The sequence below is a fragment of the Mytilus trossulus genome, chromosome 12, assembly GCF_036588685.1.
Source record: "Mytilus trossulus isolate FHL-02 chromosome 12, PNRI_Mtr1.1.1.hap1, whole genome shotgun sequence".
Classification (NCBI taxonomy): Eukaryota; Metazoa; Mollusca; class Bivalvia; order Mytilida; family Mytilidae; genus Mytilus; species Mytilus trossulus.
The window spans coordinates 44319193-44330230 of record NC_086384.1 but is presented as its reverse complement, the minus strand read 5'-3'; the positions used below and the strand labels follow the sequence as shown (position 1 = coordinate 44330230).

The following is an 11038-nucleotide window of genomic DNA, read 5'->3' as shown; positions in this document are numbered from 1 at the left end:
AATATGACAGACATGAACTAACGACAACCACTGAAGTTCAGGCTCCTGACTTGGGACAGACACATAAGGAATGTGTCGGGGTAAAACATGTTTGTGAGCGCTCCCCTCCCCCAACCTGGGACAGTAATGTTACATGTACAGCATAGCAGATAGAAGAACAAACTATATAAATCAGTTTAAAAGAGCTTAAATCATAAGAACTGTTGATGAACAATCTAGAAGGCATGTCAGTCAACTTGCACATACTGCCGACTGGAATACGAGCCCCTGTGAAAATATGTTTTACCTCGACCTAAGTAGAATCATATATCAGTTTTTGATTAGTTCTTTTTTTTCATCATTAGCAACTATGTTTACATCTTGGATTTATTACAATGTATATCTAATTCTAACCATACTAGTTGGTTTTCTTTTGTCATGAGTACACATCCAGAGAATCACAGGTTTTGAGCATCGACTCACGTGGTTTTGGTTGGTGCCTAGGAAATTACTAAACTCTTCGCATGGAACAGACCGGTCAACTGTCATTCGTGTACAGTAGGCTCATTTGCAATACGACGAGTTCCACATGTGGAGCAGAATTTGCTTACCCTTCTGCGGCACATGAGTTTTTTTTTTATATAGGATAGCGATCGCCATTGACAGTAAAACCTCGTCTGACCCACTAAACAAGCCCTTGTAAGCAGGGTAAGAGCTTTGAGTTTGCTTTCAGTAACACGAGCATTGAATTTCTTTAATAAGGTATAATTAGTTACTCATTTTGTGTTTTTGTTACCTGTTCTACAGTTAGATAAGGGACGAGCGAGTTTTTATTGTTACAACAGTATGTATCGTATGTGATATCTTAAATGTTTTCGTTTTTTGATGAATTGTGTTTTAATGGCAGATTTCTTATTGTTTGATGAATTGACAACTTTAAGCCTGATAACTGTGTTATTTTTTTATTGTTTGAGATGATTACAGCTTGACATATTGTATAGACAATGATCTTTTGTAGACGATTGCATGTTGTCCTACATGAGGGTCTGGCAGGGGTTTACAGAATAGAGAATTATGGGTAAAAAGTGCAGAAAAAAGGGGGAAAAAAGAATAGACAAAAACATGTTTAACCCCGCCGCATTTTTGCGCCTGTCCCAAGTCAGGAGCCTCTGGCCTTTGTTAGTCTTGTATTATTTTAATTTTAGTTTCTTGTGTACAATTTGGAAATTATTATGGCATTAATTATAACTGAACTAGTATATATTTGTTTAGGGGCCGGCTGAAGGACGCCTCCGGGTGCGGGAATTTCTCGTTGCATTGAAGACCTGTTGGTGACCTTCTGCTGTTGTATTTTCTATGGTCGGGTTGTTGTCTCTTTGAGACATTCCCCATTTCCATTCTCAGTTTAAAAAAAAAAAGAATATAGAATAATGGGGTGCTAAAATATTAAGAATATAGGGTAACGGACAAAATAAATAAGAATAGAGAAAAATGGTATATAAAATTAAAGAATATAAAAGTGAAGGAATCCCATCCAGACCTTCCTACATGCGTCTTTTTGTTATTTTTTTTCGTTTGATTGCTGTATCATTGACGGATTCCCCCCATCTCCTTGTATTCATATCCAGTGTACGTTAGAGTCTTTGGGTTTAAAATGAGGGTTTTGAACACTTTCCCGTTTCTTATCTATTGCATATATTGCATATATTAGGGATAATCTCATAATATCTGTAGCTGGGTCTGAATGACCTACTCTTGATGACCTATGCATTGTGGAGATATTAAAGTTCCTCGCTGCTGTGGGTTGGTCATCAGGAGAACTACTACAAAATGAGAAACTATATTTCTGGTTCTGTTATTTTCTGTTAATAAAATCTATATCTACTTTTTTTATATAAAATCGACCTCATTACACTAAATGATTCATACTGTAATAATATCCTACATTGCTCATATTTTACTTTACTTTAATTCTTTGTGTATTGTGTATTTTCACTAATAACTTGCATGTTTTATAATAATCATTGTATTATGATGTTTATGTATCTTGCCTGACAAGGGCCCATGATTGGTAAATAAAATAATGTCTAATGTCTAATGTCTACATTATTTTGTGTGGATCCCTTTAAACCATACCAGCGTTTAGTTATGCAATTGATTATGTTATATCGTATTAAAGAAGTAAAACAATAACTTTGTTAATCTAAGTTACTTTATTCTTATATGATTTGGGATGTGTACCTAGCAAGTAGCTTTCTTCTCCAACAAATATTTTTCCTATGGTAAAATTAGGCCCATCATCGCCAGTAAAATCCAAATTGCCTAAACGAACTTTGTGGAGTTTATTTGTAACAAAATATAGATATCCGTTATCTACGTGGATTCCATCTGCGAAATTCAAGGCAGTAGTTTGTGACAGTCTCTGTAATGACCGCAGGTTAACTACTTCCTCACTCCCGTCTATGAGAATGTCTTGTTTGCGATCCCATTTTATCATATCATTGATTTCTAGAGCAGGAAAAAAGAAGCTTCTTGTTCCGGAAGTCAAACTAACAGCATGGTGTTGACGAATACCGATCATTCTAACATTTTCATCAAATTCGTTACTGTCAGCGGAAGGGTTTCTTAGTATACTTGTAGGTATTTGCCACGTTTTGAAACTGGCAACACAGAAATAGTAAACAAATTTGAAATCTGATGTGGTTGAAATACCATTTATACCTCCCCTACTGAAGATCGTTTCTCCATTTACAGTTATATTACCTGCATTAGCTTCGTTTACCATTGACGGATGTGAAAACAACCAAGATGCATTTTTAACCACATCAACAACAATAAGCTTATTTGCAAAAGAATCGACAACATAGACATACCTAGTTATACCTTGATCTCTATCCAAAGTCAGACCAAACAGCATTGATGATTCAGATAAAACCGAGTCTGGAAATATATGCCGAAACACTTCTTTTCTCGTTCTAATGCAATAACCAACAAGTTTTCTACGACAAAATCTTATATTATTCACTTTTCCTTCGTCGAGTACCCATATATAATTCGTATTTGGATCTATCTTAACGCTTTGGGCACTTTGAATGCTATTGCAATCTCCAGCTCTATTCAGTTTCAAGAAAGGAAATGGTTTTAAAAAAGATTTTCCGTTTCTTTTGACAACTGTGTTCAGAGTTGCTGGAATTCCAGGCTTAGATGTCCTACCTATGGTTGTAAAGATGCGTCCTCTTATCCCATCCATATTATAAAGCACGAGGTTTTCAGGAATGAGCAACTTCCGGTCTATTAACGATCTTTTCATTGGCGAAGGAAAATCATACTCAAGTGTCACCCATTCATGCATAATTTTTGTTTTGCCATCAATGTTCTGTGCTAAAAATAAAATAAACAGCAATTCATTAAAGCGCAAAAACAAAATACTAGTATTCACTGTAAAATCATTAACTGCTAGTAATTAGGCTGATTGCAAGCATTTTCTTTCTGCAGTGATAACCAATTTGAATTCATGCACATGTAAAATGATGTTATTGTTTTAATCAGAAAATATTTTCTATATTCTTTATTTATCTTCACCATTATTCTAAATTCTTTATATTTTAGCACGTTATCAATTTCTATCATAGAAATAAGGAGCTGGGATTAATTATACTTTGTACCCAAGTGCAGAAGAAGTGGATGTAACCTTATCTTTATGTTTTTCCAATTTGGCTCTTTTCCCTATCAATTTTTTTCCATTTTTTGCACTTTTTGCCAAACAGTAATTAGATATTTTAAATAATTTGACAACTAAAAAAATTCTTTAAATATTGTTTTCATACTTACTATATCTGTTTGCGTGAGCAATAGCTATCAAAACACAGAAACCAAAGACGAACAGCACAAAGTGTATTGTCATCATCGTAAACATGTAAAACATCACTTCTTGTTAATTCAAAACTAACTTCTTTTATATGTAAAACAAATAGAAATAATGATTAATTTCATTAAAACTATAAAAATAGCTCGATCGTTCACAGATGTGACCGTGTTGATGGACGTGTCGAACACTGAACAGGTCAAACATCAAATTATAGTACATGAGGGTCTTCATGGGGGATTCGTTCATTTCTTTATGCTTTCATTTTCAAACTATTCTCTATTCTTTATTTATTATCCCTATTGTTATTTCCTTTTCTTCAAAATTTAAAGTCCCATTACCTTTAATCTTTATTTTTCTTGCCAATATTCCTCTATTCTTTATTATTATGTTTAACCGAATAATCTACACTTTTTATACTTTATTCTCTTTAAACCCTTTCTATACCTCCGAAATGACAGCTGTAGGAAAAGGCATTTTTTCTCGTTTTTTTCTTCTTAGTTCTTCAAATTTTTAGCCTGGACTTTTAACAAGTCTTTGAAGACAACATTTATTTATTTCTATTTTAGACTTTAACAAAAGAAAAAAATAATTTGATTTTAATATCACTGATTTTTTTTATTCGAAAATTATATAACAATCGTTAAAACTTTTTTTTTCTAGTTTGATGAATGGAACTGAAAATAACTTCCGCATGCAAATGTCAATAATTCCATAGTACTTTTATCGTTTGAATATGCTTTTGATCTGCATATTGATAAACCAGACTTTTAATATTATGCTTGCGGTACATTGGGTAGAGGAAAAGGTACATCTTTAGTTTTTATCAGTGGATCGATGACAAATAACCAGCCATTACATGAAATATAAATGATACATCATTTTTTAGAAAACGTGTGTTTGAGCTTTTTGATTTTGCCATTTGATTAGGGACTTTCGGTTTGGAATTTTCCTTGGAGTTCAGTATTTTTGTGAATTTACCTTTTACTGAACTTATTGTTCATAAAACTTCATATTATTTGAAATATTAAAGTTATTTGTTTTAATGTCGGCTTAGATTACCTACTAGTAACTAATAGGCGTGTCTGGCATATTTAACTTTAAATCTTATATGTTGATAGTTTTAATAAAATACAAAATACGTATGTTTCCTTATTATGTTTTTTATTTTTATTTTTGAACTTATTTCAATACTTCCTTATGTCATGCTCTATGCTCATTTTAAAAAGGAAGGCCGTACCGTGACCTATAGTTGTTAATGTTATTGGTCTTTTGTGGATAGTTGTCTCATCGGCAATCATACCACATCTTCTTTTTTATAGGTACTATATTTGTCGATATTCTACACTGAGCTTATGAAATGTGTGAAAAAAAACAACAATGATTTGTGTCTTTTTTATATTGATTTCTCGTTTGCTTCGTACCAATCTTTTGATTTATTTCATTTCCAACCATTTTTTTTGATAGTTTGTTTTTATGTTGTGTGATTACCACAGTGTCACGGGTCGGAGGATGGTTGAACGCTCACAAAAATATTTAAGTCCACAATGTTACTTTCCCACGCTTGGAACCTGGTGATGCTGTTGGTACCAAGGTTTACTGAGAATTAACAGGGATATTTATCAGACAAACATGGCAGTAAAGAAATGATTTTGTCGCAATATTTACTCAATGTAATTGGAAGATAGAGGACAATGTCCACCTTGAAAAGCAAAAGTAACCATGGATTTCCTAACTCCAAACAACATTCATGTGTTGCCTAGTCCCTAAAAATCGCCAGATTTGTACCCCCTAGAACATCTTTCAGACTAATCTGATTCACACGTCAAACACATCAAACCCCAACCTCATTCACTTGAACAAGTCAGTCAAGTGTTGTTATATAATTGACAAAGAATACCACAGCTTCGAATACACAATTTGACTCTATCCGAAAAACATTTTTGGGGCAAAGAATGCTTTAAATATTTTGTATTGCTGGAAGAATTTTGTTTATCATGTGTAAGTTGGTAGCGTGTTCGTTGCGCGTCGATTTATTTCTCCATGTTACCCAATTATAAGAGATTTTTACTTTGTCGATTCTGCGGTTTCGTTGTTTTTCTCTTATAGTAGATGTGTTTCGATATGTTTTAGTTTGTAACCCGGATTGGTTTTCTCTCAATCGATTTTTTTACTTTGAACAGCGGTATACTACTGTTGCCTTTATTACTGCAGACACTGGCGAATTCAGATTTTTTTCAGATTTACATTCATTTGTGTTTAATGCTGTTCATCTTTATCAGCGCTAGTTCTCTTTTCTTTTTTGTGAATTGTATGTGTGTGAACCTTTTTATAATGGTCAAGTCCTAAATAGAGATAACAATCTGGGAAAAGTAGCACTATCAATTGTTTATAAAAAAATTGGCACTTAGGTCATTAAAATCCAAATGAATAAATACATGTACATTATATAGTATATCTGAAAGAATCAATTGGAAATGTCTTATTGCTGATATGGAATAGCATCCCAATGAAAACAAACTTTATAAATAAACAATAAACAGTTGATCTGATTGAAACAAAATAACAAGATACTATATTTGTAAATATGTGATAAACTTTTGCCTAGAAAAAAAGACTGTCTTTGTAAACAAATATCTTTTGTACATAACATTTCATTGAATGAAAAAACAATTCTTTCTAAACGGTTAAACAAAAAATAAATCCCTTTTAATCCTCTCACATTTATCAACTACTTATATAAATTATAAAAAGCCAATAGAACATTTTTCAAACACTACAGAGCTTATCACTGCTATAAAGGTGTCAGACCACCAATTACTCCGTCCAATTTAGAACGTGTAAAAGTAGACCTACTCTGACACAAAATAGTGCTTTTGATGTCCTTGTTTACTTAAACTAACAAACAAATTTGCAGAAATGAAACTTTTGGTGAAAGATAAATATATCTAAATCATTTTGAGCCAAAATTTACTTGTCTATGAGTTTACATTAAAAATTGAGGATTAATGCGCTCCATAGTATGCTAATTTTAGATTTCCAGAAAACCAGGTTTTTGTTTTGGAGTACTTCTATTTAAAGGTCAGTTATTTTGTTAGAAGGCTTTAAAGGTATGCTTAAAATTGACATGTAGAAAGCTGAAACATGTACAATTCAGGATATACCTGGTTTCTATGAAGTTAAACTTAAGAAAATTTTTTTAGAAAGCTGTGAAAATTGCAAAATTTGGTTGAATAGATAGGAATTTATAATTGGTGGTCTGACACCTAAAAGTTTTCGGATTACTTACGGCATACGTATTTGTTAAAAAACATTGCTCAACTTTATTCTTTGTGTACATGTTCCTTCTATTATTATTATTATTATGTATTTATTTATTACATAGCTTTTATATAGCGCCTATCTAATAAACATAATACTCTAAGCGCTTAACATATAAAATTGAAGGAAAATATATATCACAATGCATACAATAATAGCAATTATATATATATTATATATAAATATACTAAATAAATAATGATTTGGAAAATACGTTGAAGGTATAAAAAGTCATGAGAAGTCCGAATGCAATTAGGTAATATCCGGGCAATCTGGTTCTAAACCTTGGCTCCATCTAGGTTTTCTGGTTCAGAACCTTGGTTCTTTGGTTCGAAACCATGGTAACTGGTTCAACATCCGGGTTGTTTGGTTACGGCAGCCCAACTTCTTTGTTCCATTTGGGTTCTATTCTAGATCATTCCGATGTTCCCGTTGAACATAACAGAAGATAACCGCAAGTCTCCGAATAAAAAGATAAAGTAGGTCAAAGACGCTAAAATTGTTTTATAACATTAAACATTTTAGCATCGACGGTAATGGAAGCTATAAGGTATTTATCTTCTCATTTTATTTATTTTGATAAGGAAACTAGATAAAAAATAAAGCATCGTATAGATTTTTAAAACAAACCGAAGTATACAGTACATCGAACATCCTTTTATTAAATTCAGTCGTTTTGTTTTCATTTTTGTCCTTTACTCATCCCTTATTTATGTAAATATGTCTAGACAGTGGCAGATCCAGAACTTTCCCTAAGGGTGGGGCTACAGTCATGCTTCAATGATTCCCTTTATAATCAACCAAATTTTTCCCACGAAAGGGGAAACGCCCCCCTCTGAATCCGCCTATGCTAGAAGTTTTAATAAAACCACCCAATTAGGACATGTTGTTTATATGGCTAACGATATGTGCATCTAGCCACTTGACCAGTTGACGACTTGCATATATATTTGATTGCACATTTATTATCAAGTTCGACTGAATTTTATTTAATGGCTTTTTAATAATGTCAGATTTGAAAGAAATACATGTGAAGTATATGTAACAATTTTTTTTGTTCAAAACAGAATGTTAAAAAACATATAAAGGAAAGTGATGATCAATAAGTTGGTAAGCTTTAATTAGTTGGAAAAAAAGTTAAAAAATATAATAAAATGTATAATTATGTACAATAAATTTGTCAAATTTGATACTCATTCAGTCATTGTGAAGGGCATGCATATAATCATTCGGCCAAAAATAAAGAAATCAAAATTATGATTGAATATTTTTTATAATAAAATTATGTGTACATATGTTAATGACAGTGCTAGTGGGATGTGTATCACCAGCACAATAGTCAGAACTTCTGTGTTGGCGCCATGATTTAGGGGCATAAAGAGTTACACTAGTCCGTCTGTCCTGAACGTCCCACAAAAACGGGTTCCGCTCTCCTAACTTTAGTTTGCCGCAACCAAATACTACAAAACTTATGCACAATATATAAAAGAAGCTGGTGCATGAGTGCCAATGAGAACTCTCAACAAGAGACTAGATGACACAGAAATTAACAATTATACAATGTAGCCTAGGTCACCACACGGTCTTCAACAATGAGCAAGGTTCATACCGCAAAGTCAGCTATTAAAGGCACCGACATGACAATGTAAAACAATTCAAACGAGAAAATAAACGAACAAATTTATATACAAAAAATGAACGAAAAACAAGTATGTAACACATAAAAAACGACATTCATTGAATTACAGGCTCCTGACTTAACACAGGCACATACATACCGAATAAGGCGGGGTTGAACATGTAAGCGGGATCCCCACCTCAACACAAAATCAAATTTGAAATTTGAAATTGAAGTGGCACTTTTACCGTTCAAGAGTTATCTTGTCCCTTTAAAAACATAAGAAGTGCTGACTCTTTCGTTTCCTTTCTCTTAAATAAGTCTGACTCAATCAAATTTGAGGAACATAATACGATTCACATTACCCCATAACACAGATCTATTAAGTTCGATATTGGGTCCCGATGGCGTCACTGTTCATGAGTTTTTTTATGTAAAAAGTTGTGGTACGAGTACCAATGATACAAATGTCAACCCGGAGCCTTGAGATAGGAAAACTGCTGAATCTATTCGCTTCCGTTCTTTAACTTTAATTTGCCTCAGCCAAATGTTTTGAAACTTATTCGCAATGCTTATGGTCACAAAACGGTCAAAATTACGCGAATCCTGCATCTATATGTGGAAGTTTACTCATTTTTTTCACAAGCAGGGGCATTTGTGGTTAATAGACATATTCTACATTTATTTCAGTAATCAGCTTATTTACTTCCATTGAATTCTTCTTTTAATAGACATTTTTTTTTCAGGATCTCGGTACAGTTTGGTAACAGACAGTGATATTTCAAATTAAATGTGACCAACTTAACAAATTGTTTCACTAGATTGAGCTCTCTGTCTAAGTGTACTTTAAAGGTTCTTAGCATTGAGTTCAGATTATTGATATGCGTATACCTTCTGTGTATGAATTTTTATGATGTTAAAGCAGACTATCGATACCTACATGTCCATGAAATGAAATCTAAGGTAAAATGGTTGACACATTTTGCATTATCTATCAGAACTGGCAGCACACGATGCTACTGAAGCAGTAAATTTTTTTACTTGATATTCACGGAAATTAAAGGATATAGTTTCATCTGAAACAAACATTCTTAAAAATTGAGAATGGAAATTTGGAATGTGTAAAAGAGACAGTTACCATGTCAAAAGAGCATAAAGCAGTCAAAGGCCACTAATGGGTCCTCATAGCTGACTATGCGGTATGGGCTTTGCTCATTGTTGAAGGCCGTACGGTGACCTATAGGTGTTTATGTCTGTGTCATTTTGGTCTTTTGTGGATAGTTGTCTCATTGGCAATCATACCACATCTTCTTTTTTATATCTTCATCAAAGCGAGAAAATCCCGCGCCCAGAGGCGGGCTTCAGATGGCCCTTAACAAAATGTGTACCAGTTCAAACTACAAATCATAAAATAAACTTACAAGTAAAAACATACAAGACTAACAAAAAGTAGAGACTCCTGACTTGACGTCAAGGTAATCATACCAAAAGACACATCCAATATGCAAAGGTCAAGACTCAAAAAGTCATAGTCTGGTCAAGAGATCCTTGTCAACAAAAACCACAAAGCGGATTTTAAGAAAAGGGTCATCGTGGTACACAAAACTACCAATATATCTAGATATCTAATATATATAAGAAGTGCCATTCATACAGTTAATTCTCCATTTAATTCAAACAAAATATACAAGTTTTACATTGAGGACAAAGGTCAAGCTCACATGAAGTTTCTCGTGCTAATAGACTCATCATCTTATGACAATACATCTACATGCCACATATTCAGAAGCAAGGTCAATTGAAAATTATATTTTGAGGTCAAGGTAATATACCGAGGAACACACTGCAACATGATGACACACCCAACGTGCATACATGTAGGTCAGGAGTCAAAAAGTCAAAGTCTGATCAAATGTTCCATGTAAAAAATACACACAGCAGTACTAGTATTGCACGAAAGCTCATCATGGTACACGTAACAATGTCTTATGTCATGATGCACTACACATACAAAATATAGAAAACCTAGGGCAGAGACAGAAACACAAGACATATAACTAAACTCAATTGAATGGTACTTGTAGGTCACTACAATTGCCTTCAACAAAGAATATAAACTCTCGCAACAATGTAAAGTTAAACCCGTCTTTCACTAAAGTTTGAGCAGGATTCTTTGCAACGATTATTTTACCACATATAATTGAGAATCGAGTCGTGCAGTTATGTCAATAAATTAAAACGGTAAGATTAGACAT

The 11038-nt window shown here is 33.2% G+C and overlaps 1 protein-coding gene across 1 annotated transcript; it reads right to left on the bottom strand.

The window, feature by feature from the left end:
- Positions 1–2182: 2182 nt before the first annotated feature.
- On the bottom strand, positions 2183–3929 carry LOC134692488 (major royal jelly protein 1-like). The gene is made up of 2 exons (XM_063552942.1): positions 3811–3929; positions 2183–3360 (listed from the first exon to the last, which is right to left on the bottom strand). The coding sequence occupies exons 1-2, from the start codon at positions 3902–3904 to the stop codon at positions 2183–2185; spliced, it is 1272 nt and encodes a 423-aa protein (XP_063409012.1). The 5' UTR covers positions 3905–3929.
- Positions 3930–11038: the final 7109 nt, after the last annotated feature.